This window comes from Paralichthys olivaceus, chromosome 2 (genome assembly GCF_024713975.1).
Source record: "Paralichthys olivaceus isolate ysfri-2021 chromosome 2, ASM2471397v2, whole genome shotgun sequence".
NCBI lineage: Eukaryota > Metazoa > Chordata > Actinopteri > Pleuronectiformes > Paralichthyidae > Paralichthys > Paralichthys olivaceus.
In genome coordinates, this window is record NC_091094.1 from 26559956 (window position 1) to 26586874 (window position 26919).

The window sequence follows — 26919 nt, forward strand, 5'->3', positions numbered from 1 at the left end:
CCACCTGGACCTCATTCACACTCACACATCTGATTGAGAAATTAAATAAAACACTGGTGCAGGAGGAAATGCAAGTTCCCATGAAGACCACTGCTCACGTTTAATTCTTGTGTGAAATCAATTGTGTCCAGATGTGTTATTAGGCCTGGATTAACACAGTGAAGCAGAATGTATGAAGGCATCACATCATTTATCAGTTGATGTAATCAGTCTTTAATTGCACAGAGTGACACTTGTTTTTGTTGGAGACGCTGATTTAAAACGTCCTGTAAATAATAATGTGTTGGTCTAGTTTTCCTTTCTTTTGTCTAGTTATGATAATACAGCTGGAAAAAATAAAATCAGATGGAATAAACAGCATCAGAATGTGTCTTCAAATCTTATCTTAAAATCCTTTGAAAAATAGTGTAAAAATTCAGCTCTATGCTGCATCCTGCATTTACACTCTACTCCAACATCACTGCAATATGAGTATTTCAAAACATGCACATACACTTTATGACTCCATCTAGTGGCGTAGACTTATAATAATAATACTGGCTGCCACAGACTTCAGAACACAATCAAATCTTGTAAAGATGTAAATGTGGAAATGGGTATTTCTTTCTATTAATTGTTTTTGAACTGGTAGATGCTGTATCATTTTCTGTGCCGCTACATGATATTTCAACTTTGCAACACCTGCTCAGGAGAGTGAAAGAGCGTCCCTGAATAAAAGAGTCTGACTACTGGAGAGCACTTTCACGTTAATACAATTTTAATGGTGTTGACTTTGGCTTGGTTTTAATTAATGACTTGGCTAAAGTAGCTGCTACAGCTTTGAGAGACAAGATCCCAAAACCGAGACCAGAGGCTGAAGCTTCGCCTGAAAAAGAGCAAGGAGCCAGATCAGTGTGTGATCAGTGTGCGTACTGGTGCAGGGTATGATGCAACTTGAAATATGACAATGTGAAGCGGGAAAAACATTTTTAGTCGACACCACAGAAGCCGTCACATTGCAAGTGGGAGAGGAACACATTACAAAGGAGGTTTTCCACAGTAACTGTATTGCAAAAGTAAACAAGGCGGACAATCATATCATTTAACAACAATATGTTTGCTCCTCGGAGTTTGCCATTTCTCTATGTCTTAAAAAAGTGAGCCATGATCTCAAACAGAATTGTCTAAATACAGAAAAATATAGATTCAGGTCAAAAAGGATTGTAAATACTTACTAGTACTGTAAATAACAGTAAGGGAAGACAGCTACAACAGGTATCATTCACTGTCCTGGCACAGTGGATGCATTTAATAGGTCGGACATACAAAAATAAACCACAACAACGCAACACACATATTGTACAAATAAAAACCTGAAAATATGTCCCACTGGCAGAGTTTGATCGGAGCGCATCTCATGTGTGAGGAGTGGACGCGTGGTTTACATCTGTGACTAAAACACTGCTGCTATAGAGTGCAGCACATTAATGTTTAAAGATGTCCTGACCAAAATGAAACGGCGTGACGGAGGCGAGGACGCATCTGCTCGGACCTATAATATTAACAATAATAACATGTCACATTGGAAATGTTTACCATGGCGTCATGATAACATCGACACTGAGTGAAGACGGGATGGGGATTGAAAAAAAGTTTGCTAATGAAGATTCTGGTGTGTAAAATGTCTGCGATGCCCCCAAACACACACACACACACACGCACACGCACACATCCAAAACAAAAAGGAAAAAAGAAAAACTAAAATTTTCTGCAGAGGGAAATTTCACAAGTTGATGAAATATTCAAAACAATAACTCTTAAGAATTGTACAAGTATAAAAAAGCTACAAACATTAATAAATTACATCACTGACACATAAACACTTCACAAGGTGCTAGTAAAATAATTCCGAAACCCTTCAGGATACTAGAACTCGAACAAGAGGCTGGTCATAGAAACTTTAAGTATTTTTTTTTTCCTTTTTATATAATTTTTCCTCAAAGCTTCGTGTCTTGTTCAAACAGAATAACAATACAATTAGCTTTGTGTATGTAAGGCCATATGACAATAAAATGTATTATTTCTTCAGTTGTTTTCCAGGCAACACCTTTCAATCTAAGGGGGGGGAAACAAAGTTACAAATGAATCTCTGCTATTGAAAGAAAAAGCAAAAAACAAAATAAAGGTTCAAATATTAGGACTATAATGTATATCCATATATATATATTTGTATTCATTTATTCAGAATTAGCAAAACCGGTAAAAATGTAGGATTAAGCCTTAAGGAGAAAAGATACAAAAAGTAGTAATTTAAAAGGCTATGTACAAGCTACATTCTATATACTGTACTGTGTGAAGCCGTAAAAATGCAGAGAGGAGCCTAAGTTGTTGGTGCTGCCTGCGAAAGCAAAAGAAGAGAGAAAGTATCCCCATGCAACTGCAGACCTGACATGGATGAGGCTTATCATTAGCTACAGGTCCCGCGTAGTGTGAGCAGTCCTATGCTTCTCGTGTCCAAACACACAAATCCTCAGCAGACCTCCATGGCCATTTAGTCGTACGCTTTCCTATGTGTAACTGCAGGAAACCTCCGGACACCGCCTCCGCCTCCTGGTGCACAGCGCTACTCGTGATTCACTTTGTGCTTTACAGTTATTCCGTGAACTCTCATTTCCTATCTACGACACGAATAAATAAATATCAGGGCTGATAGTGCTCTGCAAACGTCAGTGTTAACATAAAGGGATAAATGCTCGAGTTGACTCCAATCAAAACCGTGCTCGACAGCAACACACGGAGAATCTCAGCTCCTGGGAGAGGCCGATCCATCCATCATCGGTGTTGCAATGATAAGCTGCATCCATACAGAAGGAATTAACGTAAGTAAAATCCCCAGACCCTGGCCAAAGCACACATGCAACTGAATACATGCAAGGGATACTTTCAGAAATCTTGGAATGACTGCAATGTACTTCTACTTCATGTTTTAGCAACCCCTGATAAACTAACAGCTGTAGTAAAATGACATGTTCTCTTAAAAAATATTTATAGTAGGTTCTGTACACTTTAATATCTGAAAGTTATAAAGTATAAGTAGAGGCAAAAACCTATTTGAGTGATGTTCTTCTTAGAAATTGAAAAATGCATGATTTTCTTCTTCTCCCATCTTGTTGCAGTTATTGTTTTTTCCATTGTTGGCTTTAATCAGTGAACAGGGAGTGAGGTTGGGATGGGACCCAGCTCATGAGTTCCCAGTCCTACAACAGTCCGCTGCATACTACAGGAGGAGCTTTCCATTTCGATGGATCTTTAAAATCTTTCCAAGTCTTTGTTTGGCTGTTGCCATGCCTTTCTTTAGCCGCTTCGCTGTAAAAAGGACAAGAAGAGACAGGAGGTAAGACAGGAGGTAAGACAGGAGGTAAGACAGGGTGTCCAGCGACAGTGTCAGCGCTAATAACACAAGATATACTTTGTTTTCATCCATGTTTGCTCGCTAGGAGTCTTCTTCTTAAACCCACTCATTAAAAACGCTGCTCAATAGCACCCCCAGTGGGTAAAACTCCACAGGGTGCCTTTAAGCTAAAACACTATCAAAGCAATATGTATTGTAATTCTTCTTTGTTTCCAGTAGAGGTCCATAATTTTCATGGATTATTTGACTGTAGTAAATAACTGACTTCACGTAATGTAAATGAATGCAGCTGTTACATTCATTTAGTTATTTATCGAGCTGTGTCCAGACAGTAACTCCAGATGTCAGCACAATTGAATTCCTCTGGAGTTTGTCTTTCACACATGAACAACGCAGCAGGAGATTCTCCGCTCAGACATGTTCCCAACATCACAGAAATCTCTGGGTGTTCAGGTGAGATGTGGAGCATGAGGCAGGAAGTAATGCATTCATTCTGCTGAGGAGATCGACACTAGCAAAGACTCTCTAGACATCTCCATCTGTGTCTTAGGTGCTTAGGTTTTCATTTTGTTTTCATCTCCTGCTGTGTTCTCACATGGGCTCATTCAGACATTCTCCAGAGTTTTTACACAGAGTTTGGAAGGAGGAACTCTGGAGAAAGTCTGGAGCCTCTCACTTCTCACTCGGACATTCTCTCATGCAGTGCATGTCTGAAGGCAGGTTCATTTACTTATATGAAGAGGTCAGAGGTCATCCATCTCCAGTTTATACACCATTCCCTCATTCGAATATTAACTCAGACAGTTTCCTGGAAAGACTTTTGGACTACAGGGGAAATTTGACCAAAACCTGTTATATGGATGGGATGTTCATGGTCAACGTGCTTCATTGAGGATATAGCTGAAAACTGTTGTGGAAGCAGAGTGTACCGTGTAGCATATTCATGACGTGATCATGTTGCATTTGCATCCTTTTCCAACATCAGCTACTTTCAGCCCTTTATCTGTTTGCACATAGATGCAGTCAGAGCTACTTTACAATCTGCGACAGTAAAAGTCCAATCATCCTAACGTCGCTTTCATTACAGCCCACCTTTGGCATCTGCTGACCCCACACGATCCCCCTTCGCCGTGCTGCTGCTGTTGGTGCTCGTGGAGTTGGTGCTGTTGTTGGGAGAAGACATGGACGGTCGCCTCTGACTGAGGAAGACCCCGGGAGCCATGGGCTGCGGCCCCCCCGGCGACTTGACCGTTCCAGTGTTGAACTCGTGGTCTGTCAGGCTGCCATCTTGGGAGTCCAGATTGTGCTCCGGCGAGCTACTGTCCTGAGAGATTTTTGGGGGCTCCTCAATTACTATTGCCTTCTTTTTGGTGCTTTTCTTCTTCTTCTTGGTTTTTTGTTGCTCCTCCTGTGGACACATACAGTTTGTTGAGCACCACATGAATACTTATTAGTATTGTCTCAAAATATTGTTCATTAGCAGACCTGATGAGAAAGCTTTGCTGCGGCTGCGGCCAGCCCCGTCTCTATGGACGCCACTCGCGCTCCTTCTCTTGCCGGCCGCTCTTGTCTGGGAACTGAGGGTCCTACACGGGCTGCGATCCGATTGATATAAATGTTAAAATCCGCTTAATCCATAACATGTACAGTGTGCATTCTTCATTAATATGCTTGTACTTACCTGTCGGGCTGTATGGAGTGTCATCACTGCTTTTCCGTTTTTTCGATCTCGATTTGAAAACAGGGTTATCCTCTTCAGACTCCAAAGAGGGGTAAACTACAATCACAAGTTGTAAAGGATTACTAACACATGCTTAGTTTTCAAAGAGAATATAAAATAATGGACTGAATTGTCACATATACTAAATAGAGGAACAGATGTGTGTACTTGTCTCTGCTTCTCAACCATCGAGAACGGTGGAAGTTGCAGGACAGCTGTGAGACAGCTGCTGAACGCTGCCTGCTCAGCACAACCATCACAATCTAGATCTTTTAATAACTGATAATTGGATGATCAAGATAAAAAATGACCTGTTTACAGAAAAAGAAACAAGTACCAGCATGTGAGAGGCACTTCGCGCTGGACTGAGGATTTCAGAAGAGAACGTTCGTGCTATGATCAACTAATTAGACCATAAGTAGAAGTTGAAAAAGGATGTAAAATAACATTTGAGAATGCGTGTTAATGGCTTATTAAAGAGGATCTGGGCTTTTATTCACAAATTGGAGCAACACGAAAGGGAGGAATTGGAAAGAATGCATGAAAAATAAACATAAACCCTATCATCCAGTCCTAATGAAACGTTCAAATGAAAAGGCCAAATCTAGAGTTAAACAGCCACATGTTAATCCACCCGGGTCAAACAGTTTTTAACAGCACCTGTTATGCAGCGCTGAGAATCATGGCAGATCATTATTTTCTCATTCATTGATTAAACTGTGTGACACTGGGTCGACCCTTGTGATGGGGTCAAATAGAACAGGGACAAAAAAAAAAAAAAACGAATCTCACCATAATCTGAGTCCTTGAAACACGCGTCCATGTGATCCTGGTCGTCATCGTAATCCAGACTCTCAATGCTGCTGCTTTTCCTGGGTTTCTTCGGGAGCCGTTTGGTGGGCCGCTTGCCGCTGCCTCCGCCGGCGCCGGCCCCCCCGCCGGCCTTCTTGCCAGCCTGCGCGCTGTGTGAGTTGCTCTTCGACTGGCTATTGTTTTTGGACTGGCTGTTGCTCCACGGCTGCTGCAAGCTGTCTGAAGACGACAGGTTGGCCATGGACAGCATGCCCTGAATGGCCTCCTGTGTGCTGGGAGATGCAGGTGGCTGACTGTAAGTACGTCAATAAGAAATACACAACAATGCAGCCATTACACAGCGGTCAACATGCAGGAAGAGGAGAAGAGCGACTGAGAAAATAAATTTGAGAAGGCTTTGAAGTCCACGTCAATGTCACCAGTCGTGCTATTAAGCATCATTAACGTTTGACATCTGCAAAAAGTTTTAAAAACCTACACAGAATCTGGAAAAGCAAAGTAAAGCTGTCATATCTAAATATTCTCCGGTGATGTGTGATTGCTTTTAGAAGCGGCAATGAAAATAATTTCACACACCCATTAGGGTTATTAGCCGCAGCAGTGAGCAAAGTGACCATCAAACTCAGAAATGAGCTGTAGGTGGACTTCGCTCCCTGCTCTCACAAAGTTTCCTCTTCAAAGAATTAAAGTGATTTGAGAAATTAACATATTTCAATCGCTGTTTGGCTCATTTGTAGCTTTCAGTTTGGTGCAAACAGACCATCAAGGGCTGAACAAAACAGCAAACAACAAAAGGCGAAGGGAAGAGCCTGGAGCCACGCAAGTGTTTGATAGATTAGCACGGGATGAAACAAACATTGACTTAACACTAACTGCTGACAGATTCTGTGTAAATTGTTGCTCCAGTCACTAGTTCCACTCGCATTTTTCAGCTCCGAGCAAAGTTATAAAATTCAGCTTTTTCATCCACTTATATCGGCGCTGACTGGGCCGTTAGTTTGTCAGCGTGTCACCCCATTAAGTGGAGTAAGACCCACATTTCATTTACGCAGGGGAAAACGGTCCGTTGGGAGCCATTTACAGAGTAAGACCGTGCATGTGCTGCAACCTGAGTGTGTTTAGACGTGAACGTTTCATTGGTGTTGAAGGAAATGGAGTGAAAAAGTAGAAAGTAATGACGCGAGGAGAAGTCAGTCTACCTGTTGGTGCTGTAGTCAATCCCTCCCACTTGCTTGCTCGCCTGCAGCAGGTCAAGAATCCCTGCGGCACTGCCGGCCTTTTTCTTGACCTTAGAGTTGCGACTTTTGACCTCAGACTTGGTCTCTGTGTCTATGTGCAGAGTCTCCTCATCCGAAGAGTCGACGCTCTGATTTTGGAGAGAGTGGACAGAGTGGAAACAGACATGAGAGACACAGAAGCAGTTTAAAGTTCAGACATTCTGCAGAACACTTTCTTCTTTTGAATGTGATTTATTGGAGATATTTTATTGGAGCAGTTTTGTTTCCTGAGTCTAAACCATTTATTTCTAATTACTGTTTCATTGTTATCTGTCCTCATGTTTGTTAGTTTGTTTGTAAGCAACATTACACAAAAAAAAAACTTGAGGGATGAAACTTGATGGAGGGATAAGGTCAAGAAATAACCTATTAAAACGTTTTTATACTTTCTTGAACATGGTGAGGTTTACTATAACTTTGTGAAATTTGGTACAGCTGGATTCAATTTAAGGGAACTCTTGGGCTTTGGTGGAGGTTTAGCTTATTATGGGATTTCTGACAGAATAATCCACTAGGGGGCACTGTAAAAATGAGCTCTGGGTTGCTAAAAGATTTTAGCAGTTTAGTTTAATACGAACACATTTATTCATATGCACATTTTGACATGTGTGGATCCATGTGGACAAACTGGATCATAATACAGGACCAGTTTATTTGGTGTGGACTTCGATATTTTTAGTTTTGACCATTCGCTTCTGTGGAGGGGGCTTGGTTTATGGCCTATACTGCAGCCAGCCAGCAGGGGGAGATTCAGATGTTTTGGTTTTACTTTTGGGGGCTGTCATGTCCTCCATCTTAATTGTACAGTCAGGACATGGATCCAGGGGGACAGTTTCCTGTTTGACTGGATTGGTAACACAGACTTGGATGATACGGACATTAACTATGAGGATCTGCTTGGTTAGAAGTGGAGAGGAAGCTTAGTGGAACAGCAGATCAAGGTTAGGATATAGTTTGCATTCATGTGAAGTTTCGGTGTTACTGTAGGTACAAGTTTCAGAATTCTGTAAAAAGTGCTGAATAATGATATCACAAACTGGTCAAACATCAGCTACTAGCTGCTAGGAGAGGCGTTTGGTAAATGTGTCGAACATTAGTCACATTTGATACGTACCTTAGTCACCAAGGGTTGGAACTTTGGTTTTTTGGCTGACTGAATGGGCTCTCTGATATCTGACAGAACTGGGAAAAACAGGAATTATTGAATTGTGCAGTAGTGCAAACACAGATTATCAATCTGAACAATAGAGTCGGGAGGATCAAATTGGAGATATGATTAAAAGGTTTGGAACTTTTTTTATCCTTTTTTTGGACTAATGCCAAAATATGCAGGTGAAGGCATGAGAATTAGAAAACAACTTTGTACAACTTAAAGCTAAATCAAGCTTAAAATATCGCAACAAGAAAGAAACGTGTTCAGACATCTCGAGTTTGCCTTCACACATGAACAACACAGCAGGAGAGTCTCCACGCAAACACATTCACAACAACACACATATCTCTGTGATTGTTCTGTGTGTATGGCTTTTTCATCCTGAGATATTTGTATTCTTTTTTTTTTTAGTTTTATACTAGGAGGCTAGTAGGAGAAACTTGGGAAAATGTCCAGAGTCCCTCACTCAGTTATTTGCATTCTCACATACAGCCCCTCCAAAGAATCTCCGGAGATTATTCAGAGTTCAGTTCATGTCTGAAGGCAGCATAAGTAACCAAAGGTAATAATATGACCGTGCTTTTAATGCCAATTTTCACACTTTAAAATACTCAGACAAAACAATACGCTGTGTCAACTGAGACTCTAGAAGTGTTGAGGTTTGGTAGTTGAATGTTTAAATGAACTCAAACCCAACAGTTTCGAATAAATCCAAAAATACTCACAGGAAAGATCTCTCTTAACGGTGTTCTTTTTCCGTCTGATGGGGAATTCGTCAATCTTCAGCTCGCCCTCATCTGAGACGTACTCATACTCGTCTCTCACTGGCTTGCTTTTGTCCTCTTTTAGGTTTTGTAATGAACCAAAAACACTTGAGTTGGTCTGAGGTTTCAGCGTCTTGGAGCTGGAGAGGAAACCACAGGACAATAAAGGGGTGATGTGAGGCTCAGCCAGGCAACTCGCAGTGAGAAGTCCTTGAATTAGCTCTAATGGACATGGTGCTGATAGCCACATTGCTCTGTAATCACCATAATACGCCACATGAGAAGCTTAACATGCTCTTCTCTCAAAAGACCATTTATGAAACATTTATGTGGCAATCACAGCTATCCAATACATACCCAAGCATTTTCTTGTGAGACACAGTAAAGCTGAATTTGTCTTTATTGCTTGAAAGTGGTGTTCTGTCGAATTTGCACTCCTCTTCCATTTTCAGCAGGGAGTCAGGTTTACTGTTCTGTAAAGTTGAAAAGGAAACAAGCCCAGGACATGATGGTTTATAACAGAGGGTGAACAGCGACTGGAACTTAGAACAAATAGATTAGTGTTGACATTTCACAAGGGAAGAAGTCCACAATTTGAAATGTATTTAAGCTGCACAAATCAATATTCCTTAAGAATAAAGGCTAAAATGATTAGGTCTAATAATGATAAAAAAGTATTGATGAACCACAGAGAATCCTCATCCAGCTGCATTCAGCCCTGCATAGCATTTTAGCTACTTTTGATTCATTGTTTTGTCTTTTCAGTCAATTTGTTATAAATCTTTGGTGGAGTCCAAAAACTGAGCTAAAAGCACAGAAAATATATATTCTATTAGTCAAACATTACAATGATTTCTAATATAGCTCCGTGTCTGTTATTTGTCTTTTATTATATGAAATTAATCAATGTCAATCTGTAAATCAGTAAATGAAATAAATAAATGGATGAATAAATACATTTTAAATTCAAATAAACCAAGTTTACCTTTTAATACATATTCATTCATCCATCTTTATTATAGCTTGGTTACGTATTAATTAAAAACTAAATAGGAGGTTTTAGCACATTTCCACTTGTTTGACTGAACTGTACTTTAATTACTACTCAAACAAGTAGTGTCACATCTTTATTAACATGAGTGAGTGACACAGAACTGTTCTGGAGAAAGTAGCAGGGAGTAATTCTTTGACAATGAAAACATTAGTGTTAAAAATCCTGAAATCATCATGGTGTTTATCTCCATGGATCATTTTGTGACTCAGTTTAAACTGAACTAAGACGAATGGCAAACAGCTGCCATAAACTGCAATTAAGTGAAATCCAAGAATATACATTTTCAAATATCCACTCCTCGGCAATTTTGTCTTCTAAATTAAAGGCACATGACAACACGTGAAACTGAGACGTCACATTGTCTCATTCATGTTTTAACCTGACACTCAAGGCGTAATTGCCGCGCACACTGTACACAGAGGGGCTGTGATAATGAGCGAAGATGAGGTCCACAGTGACCTTGGTAAACATCTAACAGCGCCTCTGCTCCATCTGCAAGTGTTTGGCCTGATGTGACGGAGCAGTGGGACGCAGATCCTTGGAGGGACTACAAACATTCAGCACAAGTTTGACATTGAATTTTCCACTAAACTAAAGCACTTTAATGTCTTCCTCTCGACAAAATGACACTTCACCTCTGAAAAAGCCGCCCCGTGTTGGTAAGTAATAAGGATGCACAACGCTTTTGTAAAAGACGAGTGCCTATGTGGTGGCGGATATGAAAATAATGTAGTTTCACTCTATAAACTCGGCGAAGGTTTCTGGAGCAGCTGTGATGAGCTGCAGACCTAAAATGTGCGACTAAGGCCACATCATTATTTCTGCTGATTGCTTTGAAGTGAAGTGTGCAAATCACTTTTGGACGATCACACTTTTTTTTCTTTTCTCCTCAGCTGCTCAGCTTGTAACCTTCAAAAGGGCTAGAAACGTCTTTTTTTCCAAATGACAACAAACCTTCACTTTGTCTCAACTTTTAACAGACCGTAATGCTATTTACTTTGGCCTGTAACTGGCAGCCATTAGTTTTGAACGATGACGGCTGAAACGATCTTACCTTATACTTCCATTTTGCTTCAGTCTTGTTTTTATTCTGCTCTCTGATTTCAAACTTCTCCACGTTGTTCTGCTTCGATATTTCCTTCTCTGACATACTCAGGACATTTTTAACAGCCTGAGAAAATGGAAATATTTGAAGAGCCACACAGTTATTAACGGAAAAAACATTTAATATTTAAGAGTCACTGTGAGAAACTTTCCGAGATAATAGAACACTGAGTCATAATTCAAAAAAGGATAAAAACTATAAATATGAATAAAATAATTCCACAACAAAACAACAGTTTTGCTTCATGCTAACATTACAATCTGCTCACCTTCATCTTTTTCGGCTGGTCCATTTTACTCAATATGTCCTTTGCATGGGACTCGAGAGCTGCGAAGCTGGAGGGTTTAGGAGGCGGCGACGGCTCTTTTGCCTTCTTCGCTTTCTTCTTTCCTCCTTCCTTGACCTTCGGCACCTTCGGAGGTTTGGGGGCCTTGGGTATCTTTGGGGGTTTGGGAGGCTTGGGAGGTTTGATAGCCTTCTTTCTAGCCTTCTCTCTGCTGGGTGAGGGGACTTGTGCCGGCGACACAGGCTCCTCAGGCTCAGAGTGAGTGGATGGTGGCTCCTCCACTGGCACCTTAATGCTGGGCTCACTCTTAATGGCTTTTGTTGCATTCTAGAAACGAAGGCAGGGAATGGAGATGGGCAATATAATTTTGCAATCAGTCATAAAATGTCACCCTCACGACTGAAGTTGTATTGAATATGAAGTCAAAATAATAAAATAAATAGTAGAAAATTGTAATCGAGTATAGGGCTGAGACAGATCAAAGCGTCAACCCTCACATAATCACGATAACAATAGAAAGATGTCGGGAAAGCCACGAGTCCGCAATCACTAACTAATCAAATCTTCACACAATTTATTTGTGAGGCACCGCTTCACGCCTGCTGTGTGGCACATTTTAGAATATTTTAAAACCAGAGAAGTTGCACTTTAGCTTTTTATAAAGAACAAAAACTAAATAAAAAGAGTTTATAAAGTGTAGAGCTCAAGTCTGGAAGCTCAGATCTGTCAACCCACGAAAGGAGAGTCAGCTCCACAGGAGTCACAACTGTTTCTCTGGTTTGACATTTAAGTAACATGAGAGAGTGTTTTAGGATTTTGGGTTTTGAAAGAACATAGTATTATTATTTTTTTTAAATATATGGCTGACCTGGCTGCTAACCTCGTCCTATGATGACTCCACATGTCACTGTCAGTGTTTGACATGTGTGCCTAAACTCACACTGCTCCAGACAAACTTTCAATTACTTTTCGGATATGAAAAACATATTTCTGCTCAGCACTAAAAGGTTATGATGCTGCAACTTGGGTGGTAAACATAATATCACCTTTTACAACCAAGTCCCCTTTCACTGGCACAATGTTGACAGCTGAAGTGCAAACTGAAAAATATTTTTTATTGAGTTGGACGTTACATTTGCCTGAGAAGGTCTTGAACATTGTGCTTCCAGTGCTTCCATACAGTATTTGTTTTATATTATATTGTCTTTTCCTATTGAAACAGAAGTACCTGTCTCTTAAGTTCAAATCAGCAGCAAAGGAAGTAATTCACCTGAACACCTCTTCTCTTTCCACTGACCAGAACCAAGACCATGAATTGACTTTGCTCTGGTAATGAAGACTCTAATATGTCGCTTTTAAAAATGTAAATATTCGTCTCTCACTGCCACCAAAATATAAAACTACCTGGTGAAACATGTAGACTTAGTAATTGATCATATCACATTTTATTGTTTAAATTTAAACTTAAATAAATTGAAAATACCTCTGACAGTCTGATCTCTTTGGCAAGATCCTTTATGAGCTGCGATGGTTTCATGTTCTCTGGAAGCTCGTCTTCATGTTCTAAGAGCGCCTGTCAGGAGGTAAACAGACCAAACGGTCAATCCTGTAACAACATCAGACACAAACTACTGACACTAAATGTACAGTAAATCCTCTGAAGTCTGTACCTGTTTCTTTGTCCAAGCTCTGAAAGCTCCATTGATGATTTTGGCACCGTGTATCAGATATGGAGCTGGTTGTTTATTTGCTTTATGTAAACCTACAGGAGAAGAAACACAGATGTTATCATTGAGTCGACAGTGACCTTTACAACTTGAAAAGTCGAGGCCATTAACCTGAAAAAGAAAGTCAAACTATAGCGTACAGCTGAGATTTACAGGATGTAACCGAACAGATGATTATTGCTCTCGTCAGTGAACAGGAGAAGAACTCTGTCAACAGTGTGACTGTGTGTTTAGACAAACTGCCCTGTTTCCTAAATTTACCAGAGCTTAGTCCCAAAACGGTGGAGTGACGAGTTTGAGTCGTCGAGGAACAACATCGACATCATCCCGCTCTCTCAGTGCATCAGCCTCAATCTCAAACGAGGACGGACCCAAGCTTTCTAACAAAAAGTTCCTTTTTCTGTTTTAGCTGTGACCAGTATAATTGAATAAAGCACAGTCAAGTGACTATACAGAAAATACTATACACAGCTACTGTGTTTAATCATATTTACTGCAAAGAACATTTACTCTCCTTCACATAAACCTATTCTGTGTTTCACTCATTTTATTGTTTCTGCTGTTCCTGGTTAGTTTCAATTTATGTTTGATCAAATTCACAGTATCTTTCTATGGTAAAACAGATATGCAGATATTGTAGTAATAATTAACTTCTAATACTACTATTAGCACCATAGGTTTAGCTTTAGAAGTCTTTTAATGTGACCTTTACATAGAATATTAACAGTGTATGAAATATAATGTAGATCAAATTCATTTGTTACCTTGAAAAACTCAAATAAATATATAAACCAGCTGAAGTGCTCGTCAGGTGAGTATCCTGCATACGTAACATACATTCTGGTTTTTCAGTTTAGTTTGTATTGTTTGGGGTATCGTGTGTTTTTAATGACTTGTGCCTGGCGAACCAGCTGTGTTTAGATAATCCTTTACAGTCTACTTGTTTTATTTTTGTGTATTGTTGTGAGCTGCTGCAGTTTGAGCTCGCCAAGGTAAAGACGTCAAAAATACATCAGTGGAAAATAATTCAACTGGCATTCGTGTTTCTAAGTGACCTCAAACACATGCACTATTTTGTTATTTCCTGGTTAACATGTGCAGAAACCGATACATCTACAAAAAGCTATCGCTGTCTCAATGATTTGGTCTTTCAAATAAACTAAAAACAAACTTGTTAATTTAGTGTGAGTGATATTCCAGGTTATACCTCCACATTGCATCAACAACAGTTCTAACCTTTGGCAAGTCTGGATTGAGATGCTACTACTTCAATGCTTCACTTTAGGAAACAAAAAGTGTTATTGTTGATTTCTTCTTTAATGTAATGATAAAATACATCTGAGAAGTATTTAAGTAGATAATGGATAAAATAGGAAATTATTAAGAAAATTATTACAATATCAGCAGCAGAGATCTGAGTCACTTCCCTGCTCTGACCATGAAGTTAACAAGAATAATGGTATATTAATGGCAAAGCCTGGTGGGTTAGAAATAGTCTGCAAAGCACACAATAGACACACACACACACACACACACACATGCACGCATAGAAGATGGTGGAAACATAAACAATTGGCCCAGGCCAGCTGAGGGGAGTTTAAACACAGGCCTGTAATGGAGCAAATGATTCTAGCTGGGCCAAATCTTTTGAAGCTAATCATCTGTGAACTCAACGATTCACCGATTTAATGACTGAAATAATATTAGAGCATCCAGCTCCTCATCTGTGCTGCAGACCAGCAGCGTTACGCCAGTGCCGCTTGGAAAAAAGACATTTCTGACAGTGTTTGTGTATTCTCTGCTTTCGTGCATTCTTCTGGAGAGATGGCCAGTTGAACAAGGATGCAGGTTTACGTGAGAATACTGCACGTTAAGAGCACTAGCTGAGTCTATAAATACATGAACGTGATTTAAGAGTTCACCTTTGAATCGCTCCAGGAGATGTCGTCCCACATACCAGCACGCCGTCTCAAAGTTGGAGAAGGGGGTGAGGGTTTTGACCTTGAGCCGCTTCTCAATTTCATACGCTCTGAGGAGAATAAACCAAGAACGCTCAGCTAAACACTGTCATGTATTAACAACAAGTTTATTGCATCAAATATGTAATTCCCAAGGTTTTTCCAAACGTAGAGAGTTCATAAACACACACAAGAAAATTTGGAGATCAAAACAAGTCTTGAATGAAGGAAACTACTGAGTCAGATCAGCCAAGGCCTTACAGTCACATTAAATCCCTCAAAATTAGGGCAAAGAAGAGCCAGTTACCAAAAACTACAACAACAACACAGCATAAAGAATGAATGTGTGTGATGATGAGACAGTGAACGAACCTCATTTGCATCTCCACACTCAGGTTGTGGACAAAGTGTCCAGAGAACGCCAGGCAGTCGACTGGGGTCAGTATTGCATTGATCCAACCTGAGGAGACGTCATATGCAATTAAAATATTCTATTATTACATGTTTATTAAATATATAAATTAAATATATTCATCAATTCAAAAGGGGTAAAAAGATTCAAATTGTAAAAATATTGTCACTTTTACATTTAGGTTTTCTGTTGTAATCCACCTTCCCTCCTCCTCTTATTCTACACTGTTTCTTTAACATTTACCATGATAATAATAAGTAATTCATTGAATTAATCCACTCATCATTAAGTCCATAAAATGTCAGAAAATTGCCATGCCTTTAAATGAATCATTTTTCCCAAGCAAAAGTACAAAACCCAAAGTTATTTGATATGAAAACAAACACACACACACACACACACACACACTGACCTGACGGGATGAACAGAGTCTGGCCTTGCTTCAGAGTGCATTTGTAACACTTGTCCACTTGGTCAGCGAAGAACATTTCGCTGTGATTGGACGATGATCTCCAGCGCTCGTACAGAGACAGGTTGGCAGACATGGGCTTGATGAGGAAGAAGATCTTCTCCCCCTGCAAACACAGATGCAATCAGAGTTTCTGGCAACATCTCCATCATCATCATCAGCATCATCATCATAATCATGTGAGAGACATAATGTCTTCCACATTGTCTCCTGACGTCCTCCTGAGAATCCGTTCAGAATAGAAGGAAATCAGTACAGTGTAAACACTGTTCTCATCATATTAGAGGCAGATGACACTGACTGTGTGATACACACGTTTTATTACAACATCCTGCTCTAAAACAAAGTGTGACAGACCTTGAGGATGTGGTACCAGACTGAGGCTCCACCACACTCGATGTGGAAGTCTGTGTAGCTGTCTTTGACACAGATCAGACAGTATTTGGTGACCTTTGGCTTCCCAAGCAGAGCATCGTCAGGCCAGTAGTTTTCTACCCAAGACAACCGCCGCACAATCTGTGGACTCTCCACTATACTGTTCATCCTGTCCCAGAAAAACAGAAAGAGAAATCGTCACCAGGAGTTTTCACCCGGAGACTTTGGCAGCCTCACCAGCCAAATCTCATTTTAGAAATGTATGTACCTTGTGTCCGAGAACTCCAAGTTGATGACGTTTAACACTTTCTTTCTGTTTGTGCTATAGTAATAGTCGACAAACTCTTTGAGCTTCATCTTGCTGTCCGTCTGTTTGGTGACGTCAACGACATCCACGCCAACGTCGGGACCTGGGATTGATAACAGGGGACACAGAAGACACAATAAGACAAGCAGCAGAAAAACTAACCACCTACAGGCTTAACATTTTCTTTGGACTGGAAAGTGTCTGTTGCAGTGGACTGTTGGAATCTAACAAGTGATCTCATCACTGAGCACCAGAAGACAGGGGGAAGAAAGAACTGCAGCGCCACCTACTGAAAAGCAAAATGGTACATTGGTCTTGTGCTTTATGTGAGAAATTACTATTATTTGCATCTTAATGTATTATTGTTCCCTCCTTAATTTTAACTGCAAATTGCTTCAGTAGTTGTAACAATAAAACATATGTTGTATGTATATCTTCATTTGAAAGGTAAAGAGTAGCTAAAGCTGTCACACAAATGCACACAAACGGAGAAAAGATGTAGTATAAAGTGATATTAAATGGAAATACGCAAATAAAATACTTTAAATTTGTAATTCCATAGGCAAAGTTACAGTTCAACATTGCTGGAGTGGTAGTGAAAGTAGTACAGGTTATTGTAGTGGTACAAGGGTAATATTACTACTGCATTCAACACTTTTGGTGCAGTAGAAATAACAGTAGTTAGTCATTACTAATCCTTAACCAAACCAGTAACACCAGTAACATTGACAGTTGAAGTACACAGAGGCTGTGACAGTGTTACTGAAAGTATTACAAGGTAGTACAATACAAACAGTAGCACTAGCACTACTACTATTATATACTATATTATATATATATATATATTATTGTTAGTATAGTAACATTAACTGCAGTAGTAGTTATAGAAGTAGTAGTAACAGTAATTTAAAAGTGTTGTAGTCGTAATTGCAGTAATAGTAGCATTGTTAGTAGTTAGTAGTAATAACTGAATGATTTGTTAGTAGTGACACTATTACATGAGTGACTACTACAGCTGGTCTGTTGACATGCTTGCACAGTAATGACAGTCATAGTAATTACTGCACTGATATAGTAATAGTAATAGTTGTGTGTAGTTGAAGAGATAGATGCAACAACAATAAGAACAGCACTGATAGTAGTAGCAGTGGTAATAGTTATAGTATCAAAACTCGTAGCAATGGTAATACAAATACTTGCAATGCAATATAAGTATTAACTGTAGTTGTAATAGTATTAGTAAGTTAAGTAGTAGTGTAACTTAAGTGTTAACTGCAGTAGTGATTTCAGCAATTGCACCTTGATAAGTAGGAACAGTTGTACAAGTACTGTTCTAGGTGCAGAAGTGTAGAAGTAGAAGTAGTGGTAGATACACACAGTAACAGAGCTAGCAGTAGTACTAGTGGTATTAACAGACAGTATCAGAGGCAGTAGTTGTGGCAGTAGTTACTGTCAGTGAGCTCCTTACCAACATAGTTCTCCACATCACTGATGTAGAAGGTGGGAGCGGGCATGGACATGCCCAGCCCGTCCTTCTTCTGAACCAGGATTGGTTCATTGAAGCCGTTCTCCTCCAGGTAATCCATGTTGAGCTGACTGCCGCTCAGTTTCACCACCACATCCTCCGCACTGCAAACCACAAACAAGCAGCATGAACCAGAGAGCAGCGTGACAGATGTGTGATGGTGGGTTCAACTAACTTGTCCTGGAATGAAGTAATTCAATGCGATGTGATAACTATGTCAACAACGTGAGACTATTTGAGTGCAGATCTCTTAAAAGTTGTGAGACAGTGCCCCCTTTTGGGATTCTAAGTAAAAGACAGGAGAAGAACATTTACATAATATGAAGGAAATTTCAAGAGGAATAATCATTGTGAGGAATACTTGTATTTGTATGTTAAGCCTGATTATTTCAAGTAAGCAGAGGGTTTAATTATTATAATCTCCTATCATCACACAGTTGGTGGTAATTCAGTTGTACAGTTCCACATTGAGATGAGGAAAAAAATAGAATGTGTCTAAAACGTCTTTACCTGGGAAATGTCCGACTGCGAAGCTCCTTGATGAAAACCTGACTTCCGTTCTGAACGGCCTTGATATCTGTGCTTTGCCCCGTGTCATGTTTGCTCCAGTTCTTTTTCTTTTTCACTGAAAAAAAAGAGAACAAAGAAAATTATATTGCACAGTATCACACTGCAAAACAATAATATGGCAAATGACTGAATATAACACTGCAGAGTGAAATAGTCCCATCAGATGCTAAGGACAGTTAGATACAGTCAGTGACTCCACCTGAAGGTTGCCACTTACATGTGGATTTACCATGGGTCTTCTCGCAGTTTGGACAGTGATATATGTCAATATCTGGAGCGTCATCTTCATCCACTCCAACACAGCTGAAACAAGAAAAGATAACTTTTAATGTTAAGTTAATGTGACCTTAAAGGGCCCATTTTAAAAGTAGGTTTTATTTTCTTTCTTCTCCCCTGCTGTACCACTTAAGTCAACTTGATGGAAACTTGAAACTTTCAGAATCAGTGTCTGTAAGATCCCGTCTGCTCTTACTTTTGTTCATTCCTTTGACAGTAGTGCTGCAATTTACTGCTAATTTAAGAGCAGTAATTATTTTCTAATTTCTTTTTATCAGTTAATCATTTGGTCAATGTAAAAATAAATTTTAAAAAATCATTAACAAACACCCAGTACAATCTCTAGAGGCCAAAGTTGATTTCTTCAAATTGAGACAGAAGCTCTGACATTCAGTTAACAATGATGTAAAACACAGAAAACGCCAACTCATTAGAAACAGTTCTCTGTAACTGAAACAAATTGGTGAAATTGTTTCAGCAGTAACTTAATACGCTAATTGAGCAAAATATTTTACCGAACATCTCCTAATTATTTTTTTGGGCTCTTTCCAATATCAAAAAACTAAATCCCTTGACTGATAGTTATTGTGCTGTAGTCGCAGCTGTCTGGAAGCACAGGCCCATTTCAAATCTAAAACAGTAATTTGCCTGGAGCAACTGCAGAAGATGAACCATAAAAAAAACACTGAATGGTCTTTTACAAAGACGGCTGGTTTAGTGAAAGACTGTGAGAGCACGGTGAGTCACACATACAGTCCAGTCCAGTGCAGAACAAAGAGGCAGTACAACACTTACATCAGACAGGGGCGATAAATACCAGACTACACTCTGTATATGAGCATTGTATATCACTGTGGCTGCTGTACAAAAGCACACAATTATCACGAGCCAGTTTGTCTTTGATGCAATAATCATTTCTATACTTGACAATTTACTCATGAAATAATCTGTTAAAAGATCTTTAATGCCGTTTTTTATCATGATATTTTAGTAATTTGTGTTTAATTATCAATGTAAAAGTATAAAATACAAAAACGATAATTGAGTGAGAGATATAAACTAAAACTACAGTGAGGAGAAAGTATAAAACTATAACTGTAATATCATTGGGTAGTAAATTTGTAATAAAATCCTCAGCAGTGATTGTAGACAAGTGATAAGAAGACAATGCCAAGATGATTGAAGCATTTGTCTCGTATGATAACAGTGAAAACACGTCTTCCCACTATTTCAAGCAGCAGCGGTCACTGTGTCTTATGCAAGCACATTCCTCCCATTTAGAGTCGCTGCTCCCAAACTCACTGAGCTGGGAGTTTCCCAGAATGCCTTTCTTTTTCCCCTGGGAACTCCACAGCTTCACCACAAGGCCTGCTCACTTTCACTGAGGCAGTGGATTAGGTGGCTGTGTGTGCAGACATAGTGGAGCAGCCTGTTTATGACAGCTGTAACTTGGTGGCTTGGAGGAGAACTCCTAAACTTCATATTAAAGTTGTGCAAGCAAACTCAGAGGTTCAGACGCTTTTGCTTAAGAATTTCTTTGATGCAATCTGGTCACTGCCCTTTGATTCCAGGCTGCTGAGAAGCTAAAACGCACAACATGGGATCAGATTACCTCGACTTTACCTTCTCTACTTTGGATGATTTTAAAATTGATTTTATGAGAGCAGGATTTATTTTTAAACCTGGACCAGGTCTGAACTACATCTGAATCTGTCAGCACCTAATGAGCTGCAGAGCAGCGTCGACCTTGAACGGTTCAGAAACTGACCTTTTACCTTCCTGTGTGGGTACGAGAGAAATGACTGCTCCTCTACAAAGACTGGCAATGTACAATGTTAAAGCTTTCGAAGATCAAATTCACCTGATGAAACCCAAGTAATCTAAAGTACAATATTGAACTTATGTTCTGCTTATTTGTGTTACTGAGTGTTAATATTACTGAGAGGTGGTAGGAGGCGAGTACAAAGAGTGACCTTAACTCGTGATTTTCCAATTTATGGTGCTCAATTCAAAATCATACTCATGTTATTCAGTGATTTCTTGTCCTGGTTGTTCATTCAAGACAACTCTTTGGTGTTCTAGTGTTATTTTACAGCTTTCAAGGAAATATGAATGTATGTTGTGTGACGGATGGACAGACTTTTTAGGGATACCTCCGAATGGAATAAATGCAATTATATTTTTGGTTTTTAACTGATGTTAACAAATACTTAAAAACATTATTTAAGGTTTGAACAGTAGTGTTGATTTCAAATTAAAAAATATATAGGTTTGCTCAATGTTAGTGGCTGTGACAGTGTACTGAGCATCTGGCATAGTGACTTTAAATAAAGATGGATGACGCAGCTCCACTTTCTCTCACTGTACAAAATTGATGCTAACATATCTCATATCAGCTAATGTGGAGCCAGTGTCTGCACAGTAGTGATCGTGGAGACGTATCAAGGTCCCAAAAAATATTGAATCCAGCAATGTACCACTCCAAAATTCAATTGTGTTTTCCTTGGGTATGCTCCCCCATTACAAAATTAGATGGAAATTGGTTGAGTTGTTTTGTGTAATCCATGGAACTAACAAACAAGCGAAACAGAGATGACAACATAATCTCCTTGGCACAGGCAATCAAAGCCAAACTTCTAAGAAACTTGAACATACATCAATGTGATAATGACAGAGACCATCTTTGGAAAAAGAATGTGACTTTTAGTTTGGCCCCTGTACCATCTTCTAACATGGCGATGGAGATGATTAAGACCTGTGCAGCCAGCCACCAGGAGGCAATTCAGATTTTTTCCACCTCACTTTTGGGAGCTACGTGACCCATTTTTATTTACAACCATTGAAACTGGTGTGATTTAAAATAAAACAATTATAGCTAGAAATGCTACATGTTATTTACATGAAAATTGTTCACCCATCAGACACCCATCCCTCTAAGTGTTGGTATGATTAATACCAGTTTGAAAGACATTATGGGAGGGTGTGATTAAAACACAAGGAAGATGCAATGTAGGTAGTGAATGATACAGCAGTTCTGTATTGTGTGGGGAAAGAGCCAAAATGCAGACAGGCAGAAAAGCTGGTGTCAATGTGAAGGTCAAGGTCAGAAACTAATTGAGTCAACGATAGGCCAGCAGTGGTAAGCGAGAGGCTGGTGATACCTCTTCCTCATTAGTCTCCAAAACAAGCTATACCTATTCTGAGCTAGTAATTTACACTTCTACCTCCGTAACCCAATAAATATGTACCTGACAGTGTCATTAGCAGTGCTACTCTAGCCATCAGCATTGCAAGGCTAGCTCAGACATGGACAGGGTGATGTGAACCAGAATTATTCACAATAACAGCTCCTTTGTTTCTGGTCTCACTGAAGATTCAGAGTATTAAAGTGTTCCCACTCTGTAATAACACATTGTTTGTTGTTTAAATTTTTATTAAATATTATTTTCATTTTATGCTTCAACTGTTCCACAAACTACATTTCTCAGTTTTTCTAATGTTTTTGCAGCTACTGACCAGGTGTGTGCAGGAGTCTGGCGTTTTTTTTATGGGATGATTCATGCAAGTTTTCACAGGTACTTTTGTAATTTCCAGTTGGACCTGATGGTGGCACAGTAGTGCCATAGTTATAATGAATAGAGACAGACACAATGATGTCACAGAAACATGCTGGCAAAGAACCTGGGTTTTATATGAGGGGCAACTCAGGGTTCAGCATCTTGCCCAAGGACACTTCAGCATGCAGATGGGGAGGACTGTGATCGAGCTTCCGACCTTCTGGTTGGAGGACGACCGCCCTACCCCTCAGCCACAGCCGCCGCCTATTTATTAGCAATAACATGTAGTTATGTAGTATAACATCTGTCCGATTACTGGTCCGCAGAGAAATTAGGAATGCTGAGGGAATCTCATATTGTTGTCTCAACTGCTATAACAAGCAGGTAACTTCTCCAGCCAAAATTCCAAACCAGAAGATGTCACAATCGCATAAACCCATGGAAAACTAGATTTACCGCACAATGGTTGTGTGCCTCCACCAACCACTGAAATGCAATCACTTTACTTGAGGGAGTTTCATGAACTTCTGCTCTAAATTTGACTTGGACTCAGAGATAGTCTTGAAATTTCGCATTTTTAAGGATTGTAAGTACCAAATTGTAATCAGCTCATATTACGGTCCATGTGAATCTTTGTACCAAATCAGAAGAATTTCCCTAAAACTGATCTTAAGGTATCACACTTGAACATAAACATACTTTGTGAAGCCACTGTGACCTTTGACTGCTGGCAATCAAAATCAATTCACCTAATCCTTGAGACAAAGTGAATGTTTGTGCCAAGACATTAACATTAATAAGAATGGGTCAACATACGACAGTCAACCTGAAAACATAATGCCTCCAACCACTAGCTGTCGGCGGTGTGGAGGCATACAATTTGGCATTCAGCTGCTGTAGCCAAAAAGAAAGTGGTTCCATCATTTCTAAAACCTGATGGATGCCCTAAATGTCTTTAATTTTTCGTGAAACAGAACCACCTCATTAATTATAAAACATGAACCATTTCATGCTACACTGAGAAACAATAATGATGTTTCTGACACACATATATATATATAAATGTGTGTGTGACTTAAATCTTAAATCTAAATAAAATAATAAAAACCAAAATAATAGTAATAGCAGTAGCAGGGTTAAAAGGCATCTGACACAACATTTAGACAAGCCAGGGATTTGCATAATGCTACACCAATGATACAAACTCAATCTATGACCCCTTCATTATTGTTTCCCTTTTTCTCTTTCCATCGTATCATTGCTGCATCTCTAATGAATCACAAATTCCAAATCCAGCACAAATGGGGACAATACGATACAGATCATCTCACTTAAATCATGTTTTGGATTAAAGCATTTAAGAAATAAAGCTAAAACGTGGTATACCCCAGAGGTAAAACACAGAAAATGTTTTGGATTAGAGAGGATTATATCACTTACAAACTACAGCCACATTCTGCATCTGTGGATGAGTGAGGTCATCAAAGACATTAACATATCCTGTGTCCCACATGTACACTGCATAAAATATGCAAATAAGCATTTATAATACGATAAAATGGATGCTCACAGCTGATTAAATTAAAATATTATTTGAACAGTAGTAACAGCACACCACATCAGATTTAGATTTGGTTGGTAGGCAGCTGAAGGCATGGGTTTGCTAGTTTGTGGCTTACTCGTACCAAAGCAATGTAACTATTAGAAAAGCTACACATGATATATCGTTTTCTGGTGAGGTTTTGAATTGACAGACATTCTATTTATACACCTCAAATATAATCCTAATTCCTTAAAGTAAAATGTATTACAAAATGAAAACCAGAGCTTTTGGTTGCTGTAGTGCTCATGCAACATTTTTAAATCTATATGTAATAATTAGCAGTTTTTCATTTCTGTATCACAGAATCTTGTTGCTGGGTTTCGCTCATGAATTGAATCCACAAAATTACAAAGAAAAACTCAATACGACTACAATTTCAATACATAAACTAACCACGCAAGGAAGAAAGAACATCCATATGGCTTCTGGCATTTCTGCAAATGTCAGCAAACACATAGTAACTGGGAAAGTCTGAGCTTTCAGAACATTCCAAGATATGAGGTGGTGACTACAGAGCGGGGCGTTCACATGGTCACTCCATTTAAAGGCAGCAGCGCTTCAGCCAACTAGTGCCACAGTATCCTCTGTCAGTCACATAACCTTCTCCACAGTATCTTACACCTTGAAGTCCCATGGGATTCTCTAAGTGCCATTTTGGAGGTTGATTGCTAGTGCTAGCTAAGTGTTCACTTATAGCACTTAAAATAAAATACTTAAAAAGATAAGTGTCATGGTTGCGGATCTGTTTAGTTATGTTTTACTTCAATTCGTAGTAGATGAAGCCGTTAAGGAGTTTTTGATTCAAATGAATGATCTCAGGAGTCAGCTATTAGTGCAGCAATTAGGTGGTTCATTCATTAGTGAGCAATGTTCTAAAAATAAGTGAAGGAAGCTATCGTTTGAGTCACACCAGAATAGCTATGCAAACTATACTCACAAATACTTGCTGACATGGAACAAGCCATGGTGTGAACATGAAATCAATCAGAATGTAAGGTCATTTGATTTTGATGATTAAAACAAACATGCATTTGTCAATACTCAATACAAGGGTAGGATCAATACTCTTTAGACAAGTTAAATCCTCAATACTCGTTCATTGGGTCCAGTGATGTCCAAAATGGCTAAGGTGGAGCATGTCACATCACCGACAATTTTGTTTTCACAGACTAAGGAGTTAAAGAGAACTTCTAACGAGATAGAGATCGACATTACAAGCCACTTGCAAATTGCCAACTGCAGCTCCAACTATCAGGTGCAACGGAGCAAATCACCAAGTTACAGATACAGAGCAGAGATGTTTGGTTCAATTTGAAACTCTGACAAATTAGAATATGGCGGCCACAGTCTAGTGGTAAACACTGCATTGGCGTGGCAAAACAGAACGTTAACCTTGGTGAAGCTTTGCCCTGATAGAGCACCCTTTTGTACTGTGTAACCACATTGACTGGGCTTAGTATTACAATTGGAATACCTGGGCTAACAAAGCTAAAATGGAAGAGGGAAATTAAACAGATTTACAATTGTTAGGCTTTGAATTTCATGTGAACTAAAGTAAATGGAAATATCGTATATAGCTATAGACACAAGTTGTTTATAATTGCATAAGGGACTAATTAAAAGAACTGAGACCATTTATTTTATAACTTTGAGTCCTTAGAAAAGCATGTTGGTGCAGCTCATTATTTCTTACTTTCCTTTTAAAGTATTTGGGAATGTTTATGTTTTGGGGGGAAGTGCATGGAGTTATATAACAACTGGCAACTTCTGTGTGCAATCGGGCTGTAGAATTTAACAACATAAAAATTTAGTTTAACTTTGCATATTAGCAATGAAAGACAGAAAAAAAGTCAGGGTGCTACTCAACAAAACTGAGCACACTCCTGATCATGGTGCGTAAATACACATCTTGTCCAGCTAACACAAATCCAGAGAAGAATGAAGCCAAATAGTTTGAATACCAGAAATATTTTGACGAATCAAACTGTGTTGAATGTTGAAAAAAAAAAAAAAGTTTATACACCCTTTAATAGTGAGATTCCATTCAAATGCTTTTTTAAATTTGCAGGTCCATCTCTTAATGGTTCTTCCTGGACTGATTGATGATATGACACATCTGTGGACAGATGTTCTGACATTCTCCAGATTAATATTTTCAGCTGCTCTTTATTGGAGGGGCTTTCTATTGGATTCAATTCCAGGGATGTACTCATCCAGGTCATAGTTTTCACTTCTCTTCTTTGAAAACTATTGTGTGTTTTTTGCTGTTTGTCTGGATGATTGCCCTGTTGGAAAATTCTCTCCTGCCAAACTTAAGACTGGGAGTCATTTTCTCTTTCAGTATTTGGAAACAAACGTACGTCCATGGTGCTGTCTGTACATGTCAACTCCCACACCCAATATCCATGTCTCGCATGTCAGCCCTGCAGTCACTGTGGTGGTCCTGGCCTGGTCCACAATAAAAAAAAAAAGGCTGGACCCCATCTGATCAAAATACATTTATTTTAATTTCTTCTGACCATAGAATATGCCGCCAATATTAATCAGGTTCTTTTCATTTTTTTTGGCAAAGTTTTG

At 39.2% G+C, this 26919-nt stretch overlaps 1 protein-coding gene across 3 annotated transcripts in view; it reads right to left on the reverse strand.

Moving 5' to 3' along the window:
• Nucleotides 1-951: 951 nt before the first annotated feature.
• The window catches only part of phf2 (PHD finger protein 2), a 31968-nt gene continuing 6000 nt past the window's right edge, over nt 952-26919 (reverse strand). The window contains exons 2-22 of one of the 3 annotated variants that reach the window (XM_020087082.2): nt 19124-19209; nt 18847-18961; nt 18280-18440; nt 16773-16914; nt 16487-16673; nt 16073-16235; nt 15621-15708; nt 15213-15319; nt 13234-13325; nt 13047-13136; nt 11546-11890; nt 11227-11343; nt 9476-9591; nt 9080-9258; nt 8316-8383; nt 7124-7290; nt 5904-6196; nt 5073-5168; nt 4877-4986; nt 4484-4799; nt 952-3345 (exon numbers count right to left, since the gene is read on the reverse strand). In XM_020087082.2, the coding sequence (XP_019942641.1) occupies nt 3257-3345; nt 4484-4799; nt 4877-4986; nt 5073-5168; nt 5904-6196; nt 7124-7290; nt 8316-8383; nt 9080-9258; nt 9476-9591; nt 11227-11343; nt 11546-11890; nt 13047-13136; nt 13234-13325; nt 15213-15319; nt 15621-15708; nt 16073-16235; nt 16487-16673; nt 16773-16914; nt 18280-18440; nt 18847-18961; nt 19124-19209 (3127 nt within the window). In that variant the 3' untranslated portion in view covers nt 952-3256. Of the gene's footprint in view, nt 3346-4483; nt 4800-4876; nt 4987-5072; nt 5169-5903; nt 6218-7123; nt 7291-8315; nt 8384-9079; nt 9259-9475; nt 9592-11226; nt 11344-11545; nt 11891-13046; nt 13137-13233; nt 13326-15212; nt 15320-15620; nt 15709-16072; nt 16236-16486; nt 16674-16772; nt 16915-18279; nt 18441-18846; nt 18962-19123; nt 19210-26919 lie in introns of all 3 variants that reach the window. The other 2 variants (XM_020087079.2, XM_020087081.2) reach the window with 2 other exon arrangements.